Source organism: Vipera berus (genome assembly GCF_964194415.1).
Source record: "Vipera berus genome assembly, chromosome: 5".
Classification (NCBI taxonomy): domain Eukaryota; kingdom Metazoa; phylum Chordata; class Lepidosauria; order Squamata; family Viperidae; genus Vipera; species Vipera berus.
The window spans coordinates 43,817,464-43,844,530 of NC_138207.1; the positions used below are offsets into that span (position 1 = coordinate 43,817,464).

The following is a 27,067-nucleotide window of genomic DNA, read 5'->3' on the forward strand; positions in this document are numbered from 1 at the left end:
GAGCAAGTAATGTAATTATATAATATGTTTTGGATCCTAGCTCATACAGGAAAATTTTAAAAAATTATAAAATTCATTAAATTACAAAGGCTGTATCTATGAAGAAAATGAATTACTAAATCTATAAAGTGTGGAAATGTACTTTCCCAAGAAAACCTAGTGATGTAAAACTGCTACATTTCTTAATAAAACTTCACTGTCCTGTTTAATGATGTTACTTAGCAGGGGTGTCAAACTGCCGGCCCGTAGGCCAGAGATGTCCTGAGGAAACCACGCCCACCCCATTGCCGGCAATGGGGAAAAAGTTTCAGTACGTCATGCAACGTCACGTGATGTCACGAGAATAGGCCTGTATTTCTTTGTAAATAATTAATACTATTTTAAACTGATTTTTCTCAATTGTTTTATTTTTGAACTGCCCATTTCCCTCAGGAATTAAACTTCATATTCAATTGTTCATGTACTGAATTCATTATCCTGAATGAGGAATGGCACAATGCCTTTAGATGAAACATATTAACAGTACAAACAGTGTTTAAAGGATTGTATGGGACAATTTAGATGTAGCACCTAACATGCCAGAATTTATTAGGATTGCTGCTACATGGTACCCGATTACTACCTACCAATCTTATTAGCAGCATGCCTAATAAATTAAGACTACTGGTCTTCTAACAAGCCAAAATATAAAACAAGTCTATGATTAAAAGAATGAAGCACTCACTGATACTGCTTCCAACAGAATTTCCCTGTTTGGTTAGTTTTGCTGGGAGCTTACTGTAAGCTAAACTAAACCATCCTAGTTTTAGTATAAACTATCAATTGTGGCTTCAACTGCAGGGGGCCTTCAACATTAGGAATAAATTTCCAGCCCATTTGGAAAGCAATTCTGCCTGTCATCAAAACTACAGGTACTCTTGCTTAGCAATGGTAATGACAACTAGATTTCAGTCATTAAAGCAATGCAGACTTAAAGTACATCATGTGAGTGCATTGCTTAGTGACAGCAATCCCTGTCACTAAGCAAAAATTTGGGCACATTGAAGATTTTCATGTGATTCCAATTGTGACCTCCTACCGGCTTCCCACAAATAAAATGAATGGGGAAGTCAATTAGTAGTTGCATATCCCGGGTGGCTGCCAATGAGCAGGTGTTACGAAGTGAGGTGGGGAGGGTTGCTGTGGTGAATATGCACAGGCTGGAGAGCGGGAGCTGTGGCGCTATGCAAATGCATGCAGGCTGGGGAAGGGATGCTTCAGTGCGAGTGCTCTATGGAGTACAAGATCCCTGGGAACTCGTATTCCATAGTGGGGCTCCTGGGCAAAAAAGGCAGTAGGAATATCATCACTCCAGAGTAAAACAAGATAGGAAACACAATTAGATGAGCTATATCTACTTTATTCTAAGGTTACATTAATAGAATCTTGCAAGTCGGAAAGTACAGTTTCCCACTGCCACTTTTAACTGCTTGATCCATTAGGGCAGGTCCTTTTCTAAGTTTCTTTTTCTGGGGATCCTGCTCCAATGGGGGATCCTGCTCCTCTTGCTTTATTGTTTCCTTAGGCAGTATCTTTTCCCCTCTTTCCCCGAGGTCGTTCCTGCATTCTACTAACTATAAGAGTGACTTGCAGTCTTCCCTGCTGGCTTCCCCATTGACTTTGCTTGTGAAAAGCTGGCAGGGAAGGGTGCAAAAGGCAATTATATGACTATGAAATGCTTAAGCCACTGTGGGAGCTGAATAAATGGTCCTTAACCAAGGACTCTTGTAATGTTTTCTAACATACTGGCTGAGATAGTATTATTCAGTTTGCTGGCTCTATTTCACTGCAAAAAGAAATACCTACCCTCAATTGCTATTATGCATTGTGGCAAGTTTCTCCCCCCCACAGGTGTCTTTAGTCACTGCCCTCCCATAGGCATTTTGTTGTGGCTTGCCAGGCTGTCTATCACCTTATGATCAGACATCCCCTTCTGAATCTTCCCCCCTTTCCTTTCTTTGATTGCCTCTTTTTAAAAGACTAAGTAAAATGGACACCTCTTTCCCCTACCATGAGGGGGCAGAGGTATTTCTAGGAAGGATGATGAAGAATGCCAGGAAGGCATCAAACAGGGTCATCCAAGGAGTGAAGGCCATCCCAGCTGCTAAACTAAAGCAAGCAAGTTTAAAGTACTCAGAAATTACTTACAAGATTGTCCGATACTATAAAAGAGGATACAGAAGAAAAACAAATATTATAGGATAAAATGAAGACTTGGGATTTTTTTAAAAAAATGCCAGTTTACGAAAGTGATAAAAGATGCTATGGATCTGAACACGGACTTTAAAATGCCAGAACATAAGAGTGATATGAAAAAAGATGCCACAATGGATTTACAAATGAAACCACCTGATGTCTTAATGATTAAAAGAAACATAGAAATAAGAACAACCTGGTGAGCACTCTTATTTTGGACTTGATAAAAGGATGTGTTAAACTAATGAAGCTGTTCCTAAGAGGAGACAAAAAGAAATGATAAGAAATATGTGTGTGGGAGGGACATTACTTGATGGGATTAAAGACCAATAAAATAAAGAAATAAAAAGTAGACTTGTTTAATCAAGTTTCTGACAGCTATTAATGGAATTTCTTTTTGACCATGATTGAACCAGGAGTCTTTAAAGATCTGTTTATAAATGCCAAGAGATTTCTTCTGCTTGATTTCTTAGATCAAATGTTAAATCGGAGTACAAAATGGATTTATTAGATTCAGATTAAAATATGTTAGTATTTCTGTTAGCTCTTAACTGAATTAGCTCTGCTATTAGGACAATGAGTTTTTATAATTTAATTATTGAGAAGGAATGAGATATGGGAAGAAAAATATTTTTAATGAAATGTTAGAGAAGAGTTAAGTTATGTTTCTCTGGAGAAAGTAGAAGTCGTGTTTTTTCTTATTTCTTATTTTCTATCTTTTTGCACTTCTTGTTTACTTTTTATATTTTTAAGTTTTATCAGTTTTAACTTAGTATTTGTAAAACTAGTAAAATTATATTTTTATTAAAAATATAATATAATTGACAATATGGTTTCAGATGATCAAGTCAGATAGCACTCAACATGCTACTAAGAACAAGCTGAGGATCTTGTATTAATGTGTTTATTATGTGACTATATTAAGCAATTTGAAATGTCTAGTTGATGTTGCTATACAGGAAAAGAAAATCTGAAGGTGCAAACATAAAATTACAGTGGGACACAAAACTGAAGAAACATGAACTTATTAGGTAAGTTTAACACAGTGAAAGATGAAATGAAGTGTTTGCACATTGACATCTTAGGCATGAGTACAATGAAATGACTGGATATTAATTAGACTTCACAGAAAATTTTTAAATATCATTATGGTCCGTGTTCATGCTCAACATTAGTGCAGGAGAACAAGTTGTTGTTTTATGATCAAGTTCAACTTGAAATTGATAAAACATGAAAAAAATGTGCTGCTTGTGATTTGGAAAGTGGACTGCCTAAGTTGGAAATACTAAGAAAAATGTAGTTGGGCTTTATGGCTTAGGGAATTAAAATGAGGCAGAACAAGTTATCAATTTTGGCCACTCAATGATTTCTTCATTGCTAACACAGATTTCAACAACCAAAGTAATGTCTATATGCATAGACATCACCAGATGAAATGGAGAGAAATAAAACTGACTTTATTTATTGGTATAAAGAGAGGGAAAAATACAATTATAACAGCATACACATGGTCAGGGTATGACATTAGAAAAGATCACACACTGCTCATTTGCAAGTTCCAAGATAAGCTAAAAAAGAAAGCCTATCAGTTTCCATGATATGATCTCGACCACCATTTTCAAGAAAATCAGAAAGTGTGCTTTGGAAATCAAGAGTCTCTATGATAAGAAACTAACAATTTCAGAAACTAACTGAATAAAAAAAATCAAAAAGCTGTCAGAAGTGACAAGAAGCAGTATTACAACACCTGTAAAGACACTGAAGATGGAAATAGACAAGGAAAGTCTTTGAAAACATTTATAAACTCAGAAAGAGGTTCCAAGTTGAACTTGTATACTAAAAGACAACAATGGACAGACAGTAACTGATCCCAGTAGGTCAAACATAGGAGTATAACTGAAATTCTGTAAAGTAGAAATGTCCACATCCAAAATAACTTAGAAGTTCTGCTTCCAAGAACTTCTAGTACAGAAGATGAAATCAGAACAATAGCTAAATCATTACCAAGTCAGAAGGCTACAGAAATTGATGGAGTAACTACAAAAATATGGCAAGCAACAGAATAAGAATCTGTAACTGTTCTAACCAAACTATGCCACCCATTCTGGAGGATGACACAGTGGTCAAGAGAATGGAGAGTCAGTCTACACAATACTAAACAAGAGACTTTGAGTGTGGAAACTCATGTATCATCTTTAATTTCACATGTTAGCAAAATACTCCTGAGGAGCCTTCTGTTCAGTTTACTGTAGAGCCTTACACAGAAAGAGATGCCAAATGTTCAAGTTGGCTTTCCAAAAGCCAAAGAACATGTGACATTACTGCTAATACAGTCTGGATAATGGAAAGCCAAATAATACCAAAAAGAAGCTAGTATGTGCTTTGCTGATTACAGAAAGGCTTTTGATTATTTCAACTATACCAAACTGTGGCATGTGCTTAGAAAAACGGGAATCCCAAAAATATCAATGTGCTTATTCAAAACCTACACACAGATAAGATATGTATTGTACATGGTAAAGAAGTGAAAGAAGACTGTATGTTATCTTTTTATTTATTCAGCCTATGTACTGAATATATATTGAGGGAAATTGGGAAAGGGAAACACATAGTTTTAGCTATGTTTGAGCATAGTTTTAAAACTAAGGGAAGAGGCATCAATAACCTGCACAATGCTGATGACACTGCTGATAGTCAAAAATCTAAATGATTGCAACACCTGGTAATGAAAGTCAAGGAGCATAGTGGGGAAAATAGAAATAAATTTAAATATAAAGACCAAACTAATAACAAGAGATAACAGCAAGTCTTAAAATTGACAATGAAGATACTGAAATGGTGGATAGCTTTAAGGTTCATCTACAAACAGTAAAGAAACCAAGAAATATACACAGATTAATTAGCACATGGTAAAGAAGCAACAAAGGCCTTAGGAAAAAGTATTCTGACAGCCTACAAACATCATAAATATACAGACAATGGTTCTTCCTGTAATGTCCTATGGAAGCAAGAGCTGGAGCTGAGATCAGGATAGAAAGAGCACTGACAATTTGAGCTTGGGTGTTGGAGAAGACCCTGAGAATACCACGGATAGCAAGAAAATAAATAAATGGATTACTAAACAAATCAAACCAGTGTTCCCCCTCGAGATGCAAATAACCAAACTCAAAATATCTTGCTTTGGACATATTATGCAAAGACCTAGGTCTCTGGATACGTCTATGATGCTTGGAAAGATGAAATGAAAGATGATCAGCAGCAAAATGGATGGACTTACAGTAATGAACGAACTGATGGAAAACCTGAAAGACCAGGTTGGGGAACAGATCCTCCTGGAGAAAATCTATCTACATCGTTGCTGAGGATACCAACTTGACAACAGACAATTAATGAAAAACATTAAGATGATCTTTGCCAGTTTGTCATTCCAGTCTATGTGAAATAAGGATAAAACAGAGGAGCTTTTTTTTAAACTGGTCCACTGTTAAATGCAAAAGATACCAAAGTATTATATATAAAACTGAACAGGAAGTGCTTCAAATAACTGATCCATCAACAGAACCACATGTTCTTAAAACTCAGGAAAGTGATTGATGTTTGCTTTTCCATGTAGATGAGCAGGTAAAGAAACAGGAGAATCCCCACACCTGACCCTAAACACCAACATTTGGATTATTGTTGTAATAATATTGTTGGGCCAAACTATCTATTTTACAACCCAATCTAAGTATAGCTGATCAATTTCAAAAATATTTAAACTGATTTGCCTAACAGAATAACTCCCCTATGGGAGAAAACCACAAGCAAAGACGTAATTACTTCATGTATATATAATGAAACTGCAAGCTTCATTGTTTTGTGAGAATGAACTCAAACACAAGGCAGACAAGATGTGCACTACAGGCAATCCCCAACTTACAAGTTTGTTTAGTGACTTCAAAGTTACAGCAGCACTGAAAAAAGTGACTTATGACCATTTTTCACACTTACAGCTGCTGCAGCATCCCCATGATCATATGATCAAAATTTAGATGCTTAACAACTGACTTGTATTTATGACGTTTGCCATGTCCCAGGGATCATGTGATCACCTTTTGCAACTTTCTGACCAGCAAAGTCAATGGGGAAGCCAGAGTCACTTAACGACCATGTTAATAACTTAACAACTGCAGTGATTCATTGAACAACTGTAGCAAGAAAGGTCATAAAATGGGGTAAAACTCACTTAACCGTTTTCACTTAGTAACAGAAATTTTGAGCTCCATTGTGGTTGTAAGTCAAGGACTACCTGTACTAGACAATCTACCATCACCTGATCTAAATATATTTAATAAACAATAAATCAAAATCAACAATAGTCTCTTTCCAAGTGTACTTGAAATATACATAATCTGATGGAGCAATCTGACAAAATGAAATAATTGCTACCCTGGTTAGTTAACAAATTGTTAAACATATTAAAACAATTAACACAAAACAAAAAAGAACAAAGATGGCAGAGATAGTAAACCTAGATGCAGCAAATGGGGCTTCAATCACACTTACCGAAGGCCTAGGTGAAGAGTAGGGTCTTTGAGGCCTTTTGAAACACCAGCAGAGTGAAGTCTGTTTGAATCTCATTTAGAGGGCAGGGGCTAAAGTTGGGGTGTGCTTCTGGAAGCCTGAGAAATAGCATTTTTATTTGTGTCCTGCCTTTATTATTTTTAATAACCAGAACAGCCAGACCTGCCAGAGCAGATCAGCTGGGCAAATATTATGGGAGACAGGTCGCTCTTCAAGTAACCATGCCCTATGAGATGTAGGGCGTTATAGATAGTGAGCAGCACCTTGAATCACAACTGGAAGCAAACTGGCAATCAGTGCAACTCGCAAAGCAGAGGTTTTATATGAGCATATCAAAGAATGCCCATCATTAACCATGCCACTCTATGATTTGAAGCTTCTGGGTGGTCATATGTACACTGCAGTAGTTAAGCTGTGAGATAACTAGGGCATGAGTGACTGAAGACTCCCACCATCTCAAATATTTGACAATGTAGCGAAATACTATGCCTGCTTTTCAATGGTCCTTTGATGTAACAGTTTAGAACTGTGAAAGATTTTCAACTGGCCCAGAGAAATCATTACATGGAATGAATGGTTCTATATAACTGTCAGACATTTCCACTAGGTAGATATTAATCTGGGAATTAATGATATAGACAATTAATGATAAGGTATGTATTTTCTGGATTTTAACAAAATAGAGCAATTTTTTTTAAAAAAACGAACATTTAATTTTGAAAGCTGAGTTTATATTTGATGAATATGCCTTATTCACCCTAATGACAGTTGGCGTATTAAGTCAGACCCTTAATCTTATAACGTCAATGTGTTTATATCACATTCAAGCAGAATTTATAAATACACTCCAGAATGTTCATTTTGCACCCTAGCAGCAAGACTATCTAAGTAAACCAGGCTCTTTCCATGATCTGCTATGTTTAAACTGGAAAAGTTGGCTTCTTCTCAAAAGCCAGAAAATTGGAAGTCATATTTGTTGTTTGTCTGAAGGTAGCTACTATGTACATATCTGTATGTCAAAGGACTAATTCTTAATTTAAATTTTGAAATTGCATGCTGTAATTATTATTGTATACTAATAGCTTTATAAAGTAAGGTATATATTTGAGGAAAAATATATAATAATGTAAAATGTTTTATCTTAGCAGCATGCAAAAATTTCAAAACTACAAAGACACAGAAAAATTACACTCTTATTTCACTTTTTAGGTGACAATTCTTAAAATACAAATATAACTATCATGCTATTAGATTTCAAGATTAAAAACAGTGAATTATTCTTCATGTGCTCTTATCACTTTACTGGCAAAGGTAGTAGAACTGTAATTCAATTTCACTCAGATGGAGCCATTTCTATTTCAGAAGTGTTTTACAAGCAATTTTAGCAAGTGTGCTTTTCAAGTTTTACAGCATGTCAGTTAAAAATCTTAGAAACACTTTACTGTATGTTAATCCTCAATATACTTAAATATGCATATCTTTTCCTAAACTTTCAACCTAGCAATTAAGAATCCCAGATCTATTCAAATTACCTGCAGAAAAAGTTAATCAAATTCATTTAACTTTAGAAACTTCAGTTAATCCCACATATCTATGGAGTACAACTTTTATTTATTTATATTTCATATTTCTAAATCGCCCATCTCCGTTAAAGAGGGCTCTTTATGGCTTCCAATACCAGTGGGTTTGCTATTAAGCTTCTGTAACTTCCTTTTCAGAAGCCATGATTCTAAGCAATAGTTCCCAGAAATTCTACAGTACTTAAAAGAAGTAATTATTTAAGTTCAGATGCCTACGATATTTAAGTGATCCACAAATATTAGGAAAAAATGCCAGAACACAATTTGTAGATCAAATAGTATTTCCTCTGACTTATATTTCAGTTGTTTCTAGAAGTATTATTACAGGATCACATTAAGAAAAAATGAAATTTTAAATGGCTGGTATACTGAACAGTCAACTATCATATTAATTATAGGTAGAATAAAAGGGATTATCTAGAGACTTATGTGTTTTTTTAAATACAGCCCTATGAATAAGTACCCACTAACCACAGTAGAGAAAAGAAATAGTTTTAACCATTTTTTCCTTCCCAATCAATTGTAGATGACCGAGAATCATCTAGAACCAGATAAGAAACAGTATAGGGCATTTCAATAAAGAGAAAATTGCAAAAATGACCTTGTTATCAAAATTATCTGCTAGACAAACAGCCCTGCATTTCATATTATTTTTCCATGAACAAAACAACCTACAACACTCTTTTATCAATATGAAGTTATTTTTACAATAAAAAATAGAGTCTGAGCCTAGCCTATTTAGTTTACTTTCTTTAAATGCCTAAAAGATGCAGCATTACTATAAATGACTTTGTATTTGCAAGTTATGATTTAACTAAGTACCCATTGACTTTGTATGTGTCCCCTCCACATAGCATTGTTTCCACGGGAAGTCCCAAAGGTGATTTTTACCAGACTTTGTTCTTCCTTGGAAATGTTTTAATTCTCATCCAATATAAATATAAATCCTTCCATTCTCCACATTCAGTCAGAACTGAAAAAGTTATCTTGGATGTGAAGCAAAACAACTCCAAAGAAAAACAAAGAAAGTCCAGCTGTCTTTTGAAAAATCACTTTTGGGACAACCATAACTTGGATGACTGAGAATCTCCACAGACATTTTCACACAGGGAGCTACTTATGAAAGCCACACAAATTAGTTTGATATTCAAATTTAATGTAAGAAAAATAGCTTTTCTGAGGAAACTTCATACAAATTCTACCTGGTTAACTTATTTTCACGTGACTATTTATTTGCCAAATTTACAGATATGTGAAATTAAAGCTTCTAGTTCAAATACAAAATATTTTGAATCATTTTATTTGAAATAACATAAGACCAGGATGTTTGAGGACTAAGCTAATAGCTATGAACTGCTTGTACCGTAGTAATACTTCATTTGTGTAGTTATGTTTTATCTGAAGATTAGTTGAAGGGTCTCAAGATTCTAGTAAAATGCAATGACCCCCATCAGGTTTCTACCTAGACTAGGTATAAATGATAACTTTTAAAAATACATTGAGAACTTCAATACATAATCACACAATTGAAAAGAAAAGACATCAAAATTCTATTAACTCTACTATAAGGACCTAGCTTCTAAGAATATGTAAGCATGAGTACTGGGAAGTTACACATTTTTATAATGAATGTATTAACCTTTAGCACAAACTGTAAACTAATACTCAAAATTCAGAATGAACTTAAATTTTCAAAACTAAGATTTGTAATTAAAAACCCTATGCATAATTATATTTTGAAAGGAAGATGGTAATATCTGCAAATTGTGTAAGGATTTTGGAAATATAAAAGTGACTTCCAATGTTACCAATCTCTAACCTCTGTAGCAGCTCTGCAAGTTTATCAGTGTAATACCTCCTACATTAAGTTTGCACGTTTTAAAACAATGACTAGAGAACACACAATGGAGACGAGATGTGAACAGGAAAACTCGGCTCATGTTATACACGTATAGCAACTGATCTTGACCGAAGAACCTCCGCTATAAGTATTCTCCACCTCTTAAACTTAGGATGTGACTACATAATCTTGTCCTAAGGAAAAGGACAGGATGTTGGCTACTTGCTTGCTTTTCCCAGTTTCCTTCCAGACACTAAATTTCACCTCTCGTTTAGAGTGAAGGACTTGCAGCTTTTATTGAGCTACACTTCGTAGCTTTTATCTAGCCTTTCCTCTTCCATTCACGACGTCTGCCTATTCCGGCTTTCACTCTCAAACCCATTCGCCGCCAGTTAACAGCAGCAGCAGCAGCAGCCCTCGCGGCCTAAAAATGGCGGAAACGGCTTGGATCTTCCGACGTACTGGGCGCCTCCAGGCTACTCCCCAATTTTCTTGATGTGAAACACTCACAAAAAACAGCCGCTCACGGAGTTTTATACCGTGGGGCCTCGACGTCCCGAACAATCTTATTCCGGAAGCTGCCGCCTCACGAGCCGTCTCTGCAACAATCCGCCATCTTCCCCAGCAGCGACTGGAGACGGTGCACATGATGAACGTCATCAGGTACACCAACCAAAAGTAGGCGGGCAGAGGTAAGACTTCAGGATACGCATGCGCTCTTTGATAGAAGCACGATACGGCATCTTTTTGCGACTACCATGGAGTGGTGGGATAGAGGCTTCTGACTAGCTTTTCCGGAAGAGGAAGTGTTAATGTAAACTAAAGAACGGAAAGGGAAGGCCCAAACAATATAGGCTTGTAGTTTGAAAAAGTCACAGTTCCACCTGGGAAAGAACAGTTATGGCTGAATGTCAATTAATCACTGGCCAACAAAAATAGTAATTTGTCAAACTATTGTCATATGAGATGCTTACATGGAAGAGGATAAAAGTATTTAAGGAATTATTTCACCATCCAGTCAGAGCTGAAGAAGCTTCTTGTATGAGAAGTGAAACATCTTCAAAGAAAAATAAAGTCCAGTTGCCTCCTGAAAAAGTATCTTTGGGGTTAATCATTAGATATTACATTACTACCTAAAATAAAAACCACCCATTGTGTTTAATGTTACAATTTTTTTATTTAATATTAAGTAGAGACACCATTATTAAAATTACATTCATTTCTGCAAGGAGGTTCCGTATTAAATAGTATCCGCTCTTACTATAAGTGGTGACATTTGTGAGACTTGAAGAAAGTCATTGACAGTTTACAGCCTGCCTTGGAGGTAGTATTGTAAGAATTGCAAGATGGAGGAATGAATTTTAACTTCTATAATAACTGCATTTCTGCTTTGAGCAAATTTCTATGAACTAAGCAGTGATGATTAAATAGATCATGCACTAAACTTGATCCTTTAATAATATGCACTATTGCTTTCCAATCTTTAGTTTTAAAAAAGCTAGAAATATTATCTTATTTCAAATGCACATGAATCCAAAGTATACATAGCAATGCATATACTGTATTTAATAAGGTAGTCCTCCACTTACAACAGTTCATTTAGTGCATGCTCAAAGTTACAACAGCACTGAAAAAAAGTGACATAACCGTTTTTCACACTTACCTTTGTACCAGCATGATCAAAATCCAGATGCTTGGCAACTGAACCATATTTATGATGGCTGCAGTGTCCTGGGTTCATGTGATCATCCTTTGCACCCTTCTCATAAGCAAACTCAATGGGGAAGCCAGATTCACTTAATAACCGTGTTACTAATTTAACAACTGCAATGATTCACTTAACAACTGTGGCAAGAAAGGTTGTAAAATGGGGGGAAATTACTCAATAAATGTTTCACTTAGCAACATAAATTTTGGGGTCAGTTGTGGTCATAAGTTGAGAACTACCTGTATTTCAATAGTAAAAACATTAGATCTAATTTAATAATCAGTAATCCCCTTTCCCACCTTTATAAAAACAATGAAAAAGGACAGTCACAAGATCTTAAAAATATCTTACTTTAATTTGCAATTATTTTTGAAGGAGAAAGCTGAGTATCAAGAACAAGCCCAATAAAACCCCACAGGTTTATTATGATTCTACTGTACTGCTACAATTCTCAAATAGTAATTCAAATTAAATACAGTAATATTTATCCTACTTTACACATGACATATTCAAATTAGTATTATTGGACCCAAAAATATTATTTGCACTCTTAAGATGAAGTTATGTTTAATATTCACTTTCAATCAGGTAAAACCTTCCTAAGTTCTACAATTTATGCCATTCAACTGTTTAAATTCTTCATCATTAAAAAGTTCATAAAACTGGGAAACATAACTTGGCCAGAATACAAAATACTATATTAATATTAATAGATGTTGGCCTCAAAAGGAGTACAAAAAAACAAGAATGGGATCCTCAATTCCCCTCGCAACCCCACAAAGTTCAGAAGAATCTGGTAATTCATGTTAATATTGAAAGCTTCGTTTGGTCTGAATGTCATCAAGAATTTGCTGCAACTCTTCATCTTCAAACCGACCCTCTAAGCTGAAAGATAAGAATAAGCAGTATATTTCTGTTTATATAAAAAAGTTTTGATATATAAACTCTCTGAAACAGAACTCCAGGGCACCAGTTTCCAGAGGATTGCAAGAAACTACCAATAAGATGTAAGGATTTTTTCCTCTCGATATTATTTAAAGGTAGACTATTTCAATTTAGACTAGACATGTGACTAAAAAAATACTAATTTCTCACCCCCACTTTGCTATTAGTTTATAACATGTATCTTAATCATTAAAAATGTGATAAAATTATAAAAACAAATTAGTTGAACTACAAACTGTAATAAGGAATATATTTAAAGAAGGCCTCCAGGAAGGCCTGGAGGAACATTGTCCGTGGGGTCACGATGGGTCGGACACGACTTCGCAACAACAAATTTAAACAAGGGTGCATTCAGATTTCCTCTTCCTATTTTTTGTTTGATAGAATCAAGCCTATAACTAATTTTAATTAAAACAGAACATAAATATAGCTAAGAAATTACAATTTAGCAATTTTAAAGGCTGTTGTTCCAATCGCGTCACTATTTTTAATTTCATAATATCATGATATTTGACCCCAAAATTGTCATTATTTGACTGAAGAATGGATATTTAAGTCTAAATGCTGTTTTTTTAACTAGGTAATGAGATTGTGGCAGTTCGTTTTTTCTGATGTTTGAGAATCACATTCACTTGAATCATGACAAGCTTACCCTTTTACTTAGGGCAACTCACCTGGGAATTAAAGCTTTAGCTTCTTCAGCTGTTTCAGGACCCAGATTAGCTAAACATGCTAGTTCAAATTTATGGAGCTTCTTCTGGAGCAATAAGCTGCAAGAAAAAAAAATACAATTTAAAATTGAAAAGATGTACTGCAGTAGAAATTCTTTTTACAGTACCTCATACTTTCAATGCAATTTTACTATCATGCGTGGGAGAGTATGATATAGTCTACAGTGCAATTCAAGGACACATCCACAAGTACCCAGAATATATGTATGCATGTGAGTGTACTTTATATAAAAAATCTTTGCATCAAAAATAACACTTCTATTTTAATATTGGTTTTATATAACACAGCAATTACAGTTACATTATTTTAACTTAATTTTTTTTAACTTTGCATCTGTTCTGATTAACTATCCAGAATATTGTCCTCAATTCCTATATTCTTACCAGTTACAAAACAGGGGAAGATGGTGAAGTTCCAAACTTGTTCCATTATTCTGTTCTTTTCTATTTATGGCCAATATCTATATATTTTATATATATATTATTTGTATTTATTATATTTATAACCCATGTTTATTTTGTACAATTCAAGGTGGTAACCATATTGCTTCAACTTGTTTCCTCAATACCTAAGACAGTTACATTGCTCTCCAAATCTACATTGTCATTTATCATTTTTTTAAAAAAACTTTGGGCTGATTAGGAATAGAGTAATAGTTTGCCATGGCAAATCTAGACAGCACACTAAAAAGCAGAGACATCACCCTGTCAACAAAAGTGCGTATAGTCAAGGCTATGGTCTTTCCAGTTGCAATGTATGGCAGTGAAAGCTGGACCATAAAAAAGGCTGAGCGCCAAAGAATTGAGGCCTTTGAACTATGGTGCTGGAGAAGACTCCTGCGAGTCCCTTGGACTGCAAGGCGATCAAACCGGTCAGTCCTAGAGGAGATCAACCCTGACTGCTCTTTAGAAGGCCAGATCCTGAAGTTGAAACTCAAATACTTTGACCACCTAATGAGAAGGAAGGACTCACTGGAGAAGAGCCTAATGCTGGGAAAGATTGAGGAGAATAGAAGAAGGGGACGACAGAGAATGAGGTGGCTGAATGGAGTCACTGAAGCAGTAGGCGTGAGCTTAAATGGACTCCAGAAGATGGTAGAGGACAGGAAGGCCTGGAGGAACGTTGTCCATAGGGTCGCGATGGGTCGGAGACGACTTCGCAACTAACAACAACAACAATAGTTCTTATTCACTGCAACAGAATAATAATGCTGTATGCTGCTGTTGCTGTATTTTCCCACCACTCTCTACCCACTGAAGCCACCCCAGCTGACCTTTGTTGTTACTTACCTCTCTTCCCCTCCACTAAATGCCCTCAAGTTCTATATCACATAGGCTGTTGCCCATGCTGTGCAGGTCATCTTTACCTCTTGCTGCCAGCACCCTGACTGTCAGCCTCTTGGTGGGCTTACCTCACTTCAACAACCTCAGTCTGTCACCAGCTGGGAGGGCCCTTTATGCGGAAGATAGTTCCTCCACTGACGTTGAAGTTAGCAGGGAAGATTGCAAGTGGTGACCATGTAACTGCAAGGCATTTGGCAACTGATCGTAAGATGCCAGGCATCCAGATTGTGATCATTTTCCTTTGGTGGGGTGTGTGACAGTGAGAAGTGCATTACAGGCTAAAAAGATTCTTTCTGGGGCATTTGTAATAACAAAATATCACTAATTGACCATCATTAGGCAAGGAATATTTATTTTATGAAATAGTAAAAAACAACTTTGTACTAAATTTTATCCTTGTTCAGTTTAAAAAGACCATATTAGCTCTCTTATTACCTAATTAAAATTATTATTTTTTAAACTAACTCACCTGCGGACACTAGCAATTGTCTCCCGGTTTTTGAAGCGGCTGAAGCGACCTGTATAATTCAAAGTTTTCATAAACAGTTCAGAAAGTTCTTGTTCGTCTTCTACACTCTCATTCTGCTGTTTCCGATGTTCCAGAAGCATGTGCACTTCTGAATTTAAAAGAGTTTCAGCAGTTTCAAATTCTGCACATAAATATAGGTGCCAGGGAAATAGATTAAAAAGAAAGAAAGATACATTAATAGTGGTATTAAGCCTTGACTATATGCAAGGCAAAAGCATAATAGTGTTTCAGGCTGTGAGTGAAAACATCTTTACCTAAAAGCATCTCCACGTCAAACATAAATAAAGCAAACCATTAATCCCTATGTAGCAAATATAAGTTTGAAAGATTCTAGTTATTGTTTCTTATACATATTTGTGTCACCTCACAGGAACTTTTACATATATGGAAGAATTGAAAATGTGATTTCTTCTTGAAATGATAAGCAAGGTAGCTTTTATCACCTTCATTCTGCAACAAAGCATATATCACTTCTTACAATGAATCTTGCAATAATCTTCTACCTATGAATGTAGAAGCTATATTGTAAAATTTATGATACATTATCTTCCTTAGTCTTTTCATATATCCATCAATTTCTAAGTTTCATATTATATTAGCAATTCCACATACACATATACATTTTTATATTACTGCAGATTCAGAAAGGTTTATGATTCCCAGTCACTTTAAAGAATATAATTTATGAACATTACCTCGATGTTCACAAGTTTCAATCCAGTTAGATAAGCATATATCCCCACACTATTGTTAGAACTGGTAACACATGCTTAGAATGTATAAGTGAAACAGCTGCCAAAAGAATAATATCTTAGTTTTACAGACAAAAAAATTAAAAACTCCTATCATTCCCCAAATATAGTCCTCGACTTATGACAATTGAGCCCAACATTTCTGTTGAGTGAATTTTACCCCATTTTACAACCTTTCTTGCCACAGTTGTTAAATGAATCACCGCAGTTGATAAGTTGGTAACACGGTTAAGTGAATCTGGCTTCCCCACTGATTTTGCTTGTCAAAAGGTTGAAAAAGGTGATGACATGACCTTGGTAAACAGCAACGGTCATAAGTATGAACCAGTTGCGATGCATCTGAATTTTGATTGCATGATCATGGGGCATACAAAGAGTATAAGTGTGAAAAATGGTCATAAGTCACTTTTTTCAGTGTTGTAACTCTGAATGATTACTAAATGAACTGTTGTAAGTGGAGGACTACCTGTATAAGCTATGTAGTCCTGCACAAATTATTTGCCAGTCAATTATCCTTTGCATGTATGTAGAAGGACAATAGTGATAGGATACTACTTTATTATAATCATGCATGGAATTATGACGATAAATATAGAAAAGGATCTCAAGCAGTTTCCCACCCAGGAAAAGCCAGGGATCTTAGCTTTACATTTGCTACCCCTGGTGCTTCTAGCCCACATACCTAACATGGATTGAAAACAAGAGCGGGCCTTTAAAAGTCACAGCAGGATCTTTTTGTACATCTAATATGGATTACACTAGATTGCAAGCTATCTCCATCTGGTGTCCCCCCCCCAGGCCAACTCTTAAATTCTCAGCCGCAGAGCTCTTACAATTCTGAAGAACACCAGATGGGAAAAGACTATTAAATGATCCTCAACTCTGTCTAGTTCTTCAATGTCCATACACCACCCAGGAAAAGCCAGGGATCTTAGCTTTACATTTGCTACCCCTGGTGCTTCTAGCCCACATACCTAACATGGATTGAAAACAAGAGCGGGCCTTTAAAAGTCACAGCAGGATCTTTTTGTACATCTAATATGGATTACACTAGATTGCAAGCTATCTCCATCTGGTGTCCCCCCCCCCAGGCCAACTCTTAAATTCTCAGCCGCAGAGCTATTACAATTCTGAAGAACACCAGATGGGAAAAGACTATTAAATGATCCTCAACTCTGTCTAGTTCTTCAATGTCCATACACCACCCAGGAAAAGCCAGGGATCTTAGCTTTACATTTGCTACCCCTGGTGTTTCTAGCCCACATACCTAACATGGATTGAAAACAAGAGCGGGCCTTTAAAAGTCACAGCAGGATCTTTTTGTACATCTAATATGGATTACACTAGATTGCAAGCTATCTCCATCTGGTGTCCCCCCCCCCCAGGCCAACTCTTAAATTCTCAGCCGCAGAGCTCTTACAATTCTGAAGAACACCAGATGGGAAAAGACTATTAAATGATCCTCAACTCTGTCTAGTTCTTCAATGTCCATACACGGGAATCTCCTTTCTTAGCTTCTCCGGCTGCTTTAGTCTCCCCAAGACTGCCGCTCACCCTTGGGAAAAACAAGCTGAGAGGCATCCTCTTCCACATCTACGGCGCGAATGTCAGTGCCACCTACCGCCATCGTTTCATCCGGCCCCAGAACACGCGCAGCGGGCCGGAAATACGAAAAACGAGCAAAAACATGGGCGACTCGTTCCGACGCCCCCTGGAGGGGAGAGAACGAAGCGCTTCCGTGACGTTGGCCCCAGAGGGACGGAGGAGGTGGGCCTGAGAGAAAAGCGAGCGCAGTCCTGAGATCAATGCGCTCGTATCGCAAAGCGCGCGCTTGTCCCAAATACATTAGCTGATGTATTCCGTAGAGCCGCCTCCTCATAAGGAAATTCAGGGTTTGAAAGCCTTGCTTTAGTGAAATTTAGTTTAAAATTAAGAAAAGACATAGGGGGCAATGCTCTGCATCTTTTTTTTTATCTTATTAGGAAGATTCTAAAATATGAAGAGGATGATTAGAAGTCAGGACAAAAGAAAAGATTACTAGGTTATCCTAGGGCAGGGGTAGGCAACCTCGGCTCTTTTATGACTCATGGACTTCAACTCCCAGAATTCCTGAGCCAGCTTGGCTGGCTCAGGAATTCTGGGAGTTGAAGTCCATGAGTCATAAAAGAGCCGAGGTTGCCTACCCCTGCCCTAGGGTTATTCGTTGACTAATTAATAAATGTTTACTTAAATTGATTTCGTTGCTTTCAGTATGATTTATTGCGAAGTGAATGGATAAATACATGTTTCTGAATTTTTTGCAGGTTTGATAGTCCCCATCATTACTAAGTTGCCATGAAAAATGAAATTTGCTTTGGAAACGTGCTTTTCTTGCCTCCCCCCTTCACCCCCCCCCAAGGTTCTAAATAATCTTTATTGCGTGCAAGTTTAATATTCTAGTATATTCTGGAAGGTTCAGTTCAATGCATAGGGTTTGCTTTCCTTGCAGAAAGCCTCATACAATTCCTGCCTGATATCTCCAATTGAAAGGAGAGAGTAGCAGGTATAGGGTTTTCTGCCTGAGCAGGGGGTTGTCCTAGATTTACAGAGGTGTCAAACTGCTGGGCTAGTTGCATCATGCACAGGCTGCACCCACCCCAGCAATGGCAATGTGAAAAAAGTTACGATATGTCGCAACACGTCATGTGACGTGGCAAATTTGACACCCGTGGACTAGAAGATCTCCAAGGTCCCTTCAAACTTTGTGATTCTGTTATTCTGATTTTCTGTATCATTTTTTCAGGTCATCCTTATTTTCAGGCAATAGTGTTGTATCATTTGCATACTCAAATTATTTATGATTCTTCGTCCAATCTTCAGGCCCAAATCAGACTGTTCCAGGTCTAATTTCTGAATTATCACTTCAGCATACAGATCGAACAAAAATTGGTGATAAAATACATCCCTGTCTAACTCCGTGACTGATTCAATTTGTGTTGCAATAGTGTTCTCACTGTTGCCTCCTGTTCACTGTACAATCTGATCAGGTGGATTGGGACACCAAAATCACACAGAACCGCCCATAGCTTATTGTGTTCTACACAGGCAAAAGCTTTTCTCTAATCAATAAAACACATATATAGATCCTTTTGATATTCATGTGCCTATTCCATAATTCATCTAATATTGGCAGTGTGATCTTGAGTGCTATGCCCCTTTCTAAAGCAAGGTTATACATCAGGTAACTTGATCAAAGTCCTTCTATAGTCTCTGTTGAATGATCTTTAACAGAAACTTGCTTACATGAGAAATAAATGCAATCGTGAAATAGTTGAAGCAGTCTCTGGCACCACCTTTCTTTACTAATGGGATAAAAACAGATCTTTTCCAGTTGTGAGGCCATTGACGTGTAGACCATATTTCTGACACAGGGCTGTGATGATGTTAACTGGCACTGGTTTTAGTAATTCCAAAGGTATTCCATCAATACCTGGGGCTTTCCAATTCAGCAATTTCTCCATGGCCCATTCTACTTCTTTCAAGATGTTTGGTTCTTTATTAATTGGGCTGTCATTATTGTTATCTTCATGGTAAGCCATACTGCTATAGAGTCCTTCTATATATTCTTTCTACCTGTTCTTGATCTTCTGCTGGTCACTGAGTGCATTCCCATTGCAGTCTTAATTCCTTGCCATGCTGAAAAGCTGGATCACATCATTTTCACTACGACAAACATGACCTTAGTATGCCCTTCCCTGTTGGCTTCTTCCAGATGTTCACACTGCTTCTCCCACTGCCTGTTTTTGTCTTTCCTGGCGCATTTGGAAAATTGCATTCAGTCTTTTAACTTTGTCTTTGTTATCTTTCGCTTTGGTCGCTCTACACTGATCAGCTATTTTGATGGTGCCATCAGATAGTCCCTTGTTTGTTCTCTTTGGTTTTGGCATGACATGTTTTCAAGAAGTTTCCATGATGTTACCTTGGATCTCTTGCCACTGTTCATTTGTATCTTTCCCTTCTAGATTCAGTGGTTCCAACTATTCTTAAGGTCTATGATATACATAGGTGACATGTTGTCCACATTGAATTTGGTGTGTGGGGGGAGGGGAATAGTACCTTTTTCACTTTGCAGTTTGATCTTCACTAATAGCTGATGGTCTGAGCTACAATCAGTGACAGGAAGCATCTTAACAGATGCAACTGAACCTTTCCAGCGTTGGCATAAAATGAAGTCTATCTGATTTCAATGTTGTCTATTTGGTGCTGTCCATGTGTATATAAACATTGCTTCAATTGAATAAATCACGTTCATTACTCTGAGATGATTTTCCTGGCAAAATTGCACTAGGCGATCGCCATCTTCATTCCGTTCACCTTCCCCAAACTAGCCTACTTTTTTTGCAATTTCTCCTTGGCCTACTTTTGCATTGAAATCGCTCATAATATGCAAAATATTCTTTTTTGGTATTTTCATGAGAGCACATTGAAGCTCACTGTAAAAAAGTTCAATTCCATCAACGTTTGAGTCTATACTTGGAGCATAGATTTGTAGTATGGTGATGTCGAGTGGCTTGCTTCAAATTTGGATAGATATTATGCAATCACTGTATGCTCTGTGATTCTCAACACATTTGAATTATTTGCTTACACAGAATGCAACTCCTTTTCATCTGATATCGTTTCCAGAAAAATAAACCATCAACTCATCTGATTTAAATTGACCACTGCCTTTCCAGTGTAATATCTATGCCAAGGATGTCTTATGTTCACTCTAATCATTTCTCTTTTTACAATTTGAGTTTCCAAAGTGAGATTCCTCTAACATTCCATGCTCTAATTTGATATAAAATGCTTTATAGTAATGCTGTATTAGATAAATTAAAAAGGGCAAGGCAAATTTTACTCTTAAGTGACTTATTTTAAAAATAATTTGCATTAATTCTGGTGTTGCTAGAATAATAACCTGTTCTTGTTTATAAACGGGGAAAAAAACCACACAAGGCCCATTAATCAATATTCTGTATGGATCACAAGACAAAATACCACAGCCAAACTATCATGAAGGCTTTATTTTTTTTAACAAATTGTCCAATCTCATTCTTTCTGAGAGTTGATCTTGTAAAACACAGTACTGTTAAAGATTCCCACCCATTTCATGCTGGTTTTGCCACCATCTTAAGAGTTTGATTTATTTATTTTTTAGAAACAGAATTTGAATTATTAGATTTCTGTGTGAAAAGTCAAAACGGACAGACTCCAATAAAAAAGGGACAAGATAGAAATGTATCCACTACAATTTATTTTCTACAATACTTCATTAGAGGGTAAAGTTCAATGATTTACACTCAGAAGTTATATAGCTAGGAGGCAACCAAGTGTAATAACAAAGAATTGGTCTGACATCTCTTCACTGAAGGTTTAAAGAGGTTCTTTAAAAGGAACAACTTAAATTAACCAAAGCATTATTCATTTTAGAATTGGGGAAAAAGTAGAAAGCAGCACTCAGTCAGAGAAGACTGCAATGTTAAAATGAGTAGGGAAAAGGGTTATCTGCAAAACTTGAAATGTGGAAGGTTAAAATATGCAACTAAAAATAATATTCAGAACAGGTAGATGTAACATGTTAACTGTAACATCTTTTGAATTGAAATGCCTCTATTGAGATTGCTATTTATTATGAAAAGAAAATCTCTTGAAAAATATTAAAAACAGTGAACCTCTGATGATTAATGATATCCTCTGCTATTACTTGGAAGGGATGGGAACAACAACAAAAAAATCCCTTAAGAGTCTCTAGGCTGCAACAAAGGAGATTCTCAACCACTTACAATAAATTCTTCTAAACCAAAAGGCACTTGCTTGTAGCTAAGGATGAGCCATTTCCCAATCATACCAGAATACTATTGCTAAGTTCGCTGTATAATTACATCACTCTTTAATCAGATAGAAAATACAACATTTAGGACTCTTGAAAAGACAGCGCTCTTCTGGCTTTTTTGTTGGTTTCCATATCTTTTGTGTGTTTATTAATTTTGGGCTCATCACAGTACATCACTACTATGCATATAATATATAGATCCATGATCAATTCATTCTGTAGCATTGATATATCATATTGTGACTGAACTCTATTTGTGATCAATGTAATTATATCCATTTCTCTTACTGTTCTGTGTGCTCCATTGCCTGTTGCTGTTTTACTTACTAAAAGAAAATCACAATCCAACTTTAACAGAGGCATTTCCATTACTATGGATTAGGAGATTAGATGGAAACAGGGGCATGGAATGGGACCAGCTCTCACTCCAAAACTATTTTGACTTATTTCATTATAATAAAATTAGACCAAATAAGTTGTCACACTTAAAAGTCTGTTCTTTAAAATATTAAGGCCCCCATCTGACTCCTAAGCTCCCCTACACTCATTAAAACAAAACCAAATAATTAATGCTATACACTGTTGATTACATGTAACAGGGAAAACATTTTCTTTTTTAAAAAAAGCAATATTTGTACGGCACTATATGCTTGCATGACCAGTCTTACCAAATGTGCTCAGGGGTGAAAGTTTAGCACCATTGTTTTCCGTTTTGCTTTAAAAAAAATCTTTAAAATTGAAATTCTAACATAGAACACTAATAGTAATTTGTGTAGCCCTATAGTTCAATACTGTTTGAGAGCAGAGATGGATGGCATGACCGGAGCTTAACTTTCCCCTCCCGTTCTACAGTTTCTTTTCTGTTGAGGGCACCAGTAAGAGTAGTAACAATTCATTTTAATTTGTAAGAAGGCTAATTTACTCTCAGTAATAGAAAACTGTGGAAATGTCCCTTCAGATATACGTACTTTTCAGCATAATCAGAAGGGAAAATCAGTAATCCAAATGAATAATACCTGTGCAAAACTAAAAGTTATAACAGTATTGTGCATGGCTAGTGTGTATTCCTCTTTTACCCCTTCCTTCTACAAGAATTAAATAAATTTTGTGATTTTTTTTCCTGAAATATGTGAAGAGTGCAACAAAAATAATGCAGTTTGAATGAATCCTAGATTCTCTTAAGTAGGCCTGTTGCAAAGAAGGTACATACATTTGCCATTTTCTAGCCAGCAGTTTAAGTGATGACAAATAATGTTTACCTCAGCATATAAGCAATTCATGTCTACTTATACTTCTTTCCAAGAATGGGGCATCTGCTTGGCCTTAAAGGCTTTGCTTCGAGATTGCATTTACTCTTCTGTTTTACCCTGATAAGATTAATTTGTTCAAAAGATATGGAGATTTTTATCCTGTATTCAAATGGAATTTCTAGATACTTTTTGGTATTTTTTTTACAAAAGCAACTGTTGTTCCATATAGTGAAATATGGTATCATATTGGCATTATGCTGAGTTCATCATCTGATTGTTCCTGTTTTTCAAGATGATTATCACTTTTTTCAGAAATCCTGCATTTCATTTCATTTAGAAGATTAATGCTACATTTTATGAATTAACTTTTGAGGATATTGTTGTTCATATGATAACACTTAATGACTCACACAGGGAAATTGAGATAGTGAATATTTTGAAAAAAAAATCTGTTTACTGTTCAGTGTCCTGCATATTCAATTAACAATAGAAAAGTTGAAAATCTACAGGATATTAAAACCTGGATCCCAGTTAAATTTTCTTGGTGGGTAAATCATTGTTTAGATTCCAATTCTAAGAACAGTTAATTGGACACAATTAATTTAAATTAATTTATTTCCAATTACTGTATATTATTTAGGGCTAAAGTATCAGTGCAGCAAGAACACATGCAGATCTGATAACCCATTTCAGCTAACAATTAATGTGTCTTATTACCTATTAGTGCCACACTAGCAAAACACCCTACTGCCTGTGAAAAACACAGGCCTCATGGAATATTTTCAATAACAAAAATCCACTGTTTTTATTACAATAAGGATAGCTTTATGGGAAAAGATCTGCTGCAATTCATTTGCAAATCCTACTATCTGAACTTTAAGTAAGACACCCCAAAACCCCCAAAGATTATCCTTTTGGGATACAAGGAAACCTATGCTACTTCCATACACAACCTTTAGTGGTTTGCCTTCTTGTATGCAGTACCTTATCTAGTAAATTACTTTCTTTTTGTGTCAATAAAATAAACAAAAGTAGCTAGGTGTATAAATTGAAACCTTCTGGATATGAATAGGCAATGCATTTTATCTGCAGTAAATTTTATTTTACTTTTTAAATCTTTGATTAATTGCCATCTTTTGCAAGGAGGAGAACTTCCAGACATACCATCCTTATAACAAGTCATAACATGTTTGCTTGGGACATGTTAGGACTACTTAGCTTATGGCAGATAAATATTAGAGATTAAAAAAAAAAGAAAATACAAATAACCTAAAAATCTTTTGTTGGACTCCGTTGCCAGACTGCCAGAAGAAATCTCCTACTTGATCAGGGGGCATTGTAATTAACAATTCAAATGAACACAGTGCAATTTAACACAGAGACAGAGCAGTGGTACTGCCATTCCTCAAGTTTTTCTCTATCCAACAGCCATGGTCCCAGGTACTCAGTCCAAATGAACCCTCATTCTGAAAAATGAAGTAAGCTTGGGCCTCTGTCAGTTGCACTCACTTTGTAGCCCCCACCACCCATAATCAATTGGAAGGCAGACTTGGCAACGGAAGCTAGCATCATAAAATGGTGCAGTAATAGAAGTAACTGGACCAGGAAGAGGAGGCATCTGTTCCAATGATGTCGTAGCTGGCAGCTGGGGGGCGGGACTGGTCATGCAGCTTTGTGTCAGGAGTAATGATTGTAGAGGGGTGGGGCATGAAGAGTGCCATTTTGAAAACAATGCTGTCGTGAAGCCATGTATTCTGCATAACTGATTGTCACCTTCTCACTACGGTATCTGAAAGGAAAAATGACAGAATTAAAAAAATATATTTATAAATAAAACAAATAGATGAAATTTGCCATAGGTGAAACTGAAATCCTATTGCTATATGTTGATGCAATAACCTATTAAATTTCCTATCAATACAGTTCTCTTAATTTAACTTCTTCACTCTGCTACCGGCTGGATATAAACTTCAGAGTTATGGAAGCTGTAGACAATAACTGAGACAATATCAATTTTGTAGGAAAGGCTTTTTATATTGTTAAGTATTCAAATAACATGAAAGATCTATATTCCAATAAAAAGTGGTATGTTATTATCACCCTTTTTCTATAGCAGTGGTCTTCCACTCAGTCTGGAAGCAGAACTGAAAAAGGCTTTAAGTTGCTTCTGGTGTGAAGAGATATTTCCTTCCAGGTTTTGGAATGACAAACCAGAAAGAGCAAGGGATAGGAAAATGTGATGTGTATATAAATTCAATGTACCATTTTCTTACAGAAGAAGCAGACAATTCTCCAGTGGAACGTTCCAGAGGTATCCCTAAGAGTGGGATCATAGCCCTTCTTATGAAATAATGGAGTTACCTTTTAGCTGAGATACACTTTAAGCTTATACAGTAATGCTTTTTAAAGGAGGACATAGAGAGCCATGTGAAAATCCTACAGGTGCCTTTCAGGATAGGGGCATTGGTGATACAGATGGCTGATCATAAAACCAATGGAGTAAAAACAATAACCAAGTCAAGGATAAACATACTACGACAACCAATGAAATCAGCAACCAACCCCCCTTGCTTCAATTAACTTTTCAACTCTGGCCTTAGCTGCTTGACCAAAGACTCAGAAATAATTCTAATAGGAGAAATGGGGAACAGTCTAGTTTTTTGTCCCCCACAACTTGGAATAGTTGGGGAGACCCAACATGGGCTTTGTTGCTTTTTATTTTGCCTCTGGGGTATGGTTAGTTTCTGGTACACTATGTGCCTGGTTCAAAGAGTCTGCAAGCCTGCCTAGGAATGCTTTGGATTTTCCCATGAACTTCTAGGAAGAGAAGATTGTCAATGAGTGGGAGTGAGGAGAAATTACCTGACTGAATTAGTTAGGAAGGTTGAGGTGGTTGCTGCCTTGATGAAGGGATTGTGGGACTGGGTAATAGCTAACATCCCCTCTGGTGTCTAGGGTCCCAGTGGTGCAGTCACTGTTGGCCAGTACATCTGTGGAGAGTGCAGTGGGGAAATGAGAGAGCATGTTGCTGTTTCACTGGGGGCTGGACCTCATGATTGGCCCATGCTGTTGAAGAGGTCAACTGCTATAACCCCAGGCAGCAAACTACTATACATGTACGGAAGAGTAGAGGGATCCATGTGCTCTCTGTAGTGAAACAGGACCTGAACTGAGAAGAGGTCATCTTCTCCCACTCCTCTTAACATCAAAATATTTTAAGCCCACATAACTCCCAATTTAATATTGATACATGCTTGATAAGAGGAACTTCATAGAAGGAACCTTCCAACTATAATTGAAAAGTTTTACTATCTGTTTCTCTATTTTTTTTCTTTGTGCTTCCTTTTTAGTTCAACTAAATCCACTAATGGCAGTAGTGACCAATAATACTCAATATTAGTATGGTAGGTGTTATTGCTATCTAGTATTCTGCTCACTACTGGATTCAAAATGTAAGCATGTGGGGAAGGAAAAAGTGAAGAACCAGCACACGTGTACAGAAATTATGAATAGAAAAACAGAACATTAGCTAATCAAGTGAAACCGGGCATGGGCATATTGTGTACAATACTAAACTGTAAAATTAGCTACCAACAGATGTGAGATGTGATGATGGATTCTAGTTTAGAGCATCTGAAAAAGGAACTAGATAAGTTTATGAATTATCAATGATTACTAATATTAAGGCCATTGCCTACCTCAAGAAGCAAAGATGGCTCTAGGAGAGGAGACC

General features: G+C 36.4%; 3 protein-coding genes across 5 annotated transcripts in view; all 3 read right to left on the minus strand.

Annotated features, from left to right (window-relative positions):
- The window catches only part of WDR33 (WD repeat domain 33), a 67,652-nt gene extending 56,794 nt beyond the window's left edge, over positions 1-10,858 (minus strand). For all 3 annotated transcript variants that reach the window (XR_014026595.1, XM_081329012.1, XM_081329013.1), the window contains exon 1: positions 10,729-10,858. The gene's annotated coding sequence lies outside the window, so the exon portion shown is untranslated. The remainder of the gene's footprint in view (positions 1-10,728) is intronic.
- A 531-nt stretch (positions 10,859-11,389) lies between these two features.
- Positions 11,390-17,924, minus strand: POLR2D (RNA polymerase II subunit D). Its single transcript, XM_081328246.1, has 4 exons — positions 17,782-17,924; positions 15,416-15,596; positions 13,546-13,641; positions 11,390-12,811 (listed from the first exon to the last, which is right to left on the minus strand). Exons 1-4 carry the CDS (start codon positions 17,852-17,854, stop codon positions 12,733-12,735), a joined length of 429 nt encoding a protein of 142 aa, XP_081184372.1. The 5' UTR covers positions 17,855-17,924; the 3' UTR covers positions 11,390-12,732.
- Positions 17,925-21,487: 3,563 nt separating this feature from the next.
- The window catches only part of AMMECR1L (AMMECR1 like), a 33,247-nt gene continuing 27,667 nt past the window's right edge, over positions 21,488-27,067 (minus strand). The window contains exon 8 of the mRNA XM_081328664.1: positions 21,488-25,123. Coding sequence (XP_081184790.1) covers positions 25,012-25,123 — 112 coding nt within the window. The 3' untranslated portion in view covers positions 21,488-25,011. The remainder of the gene's footprint in view (positions 25,124-27,067) is intronic.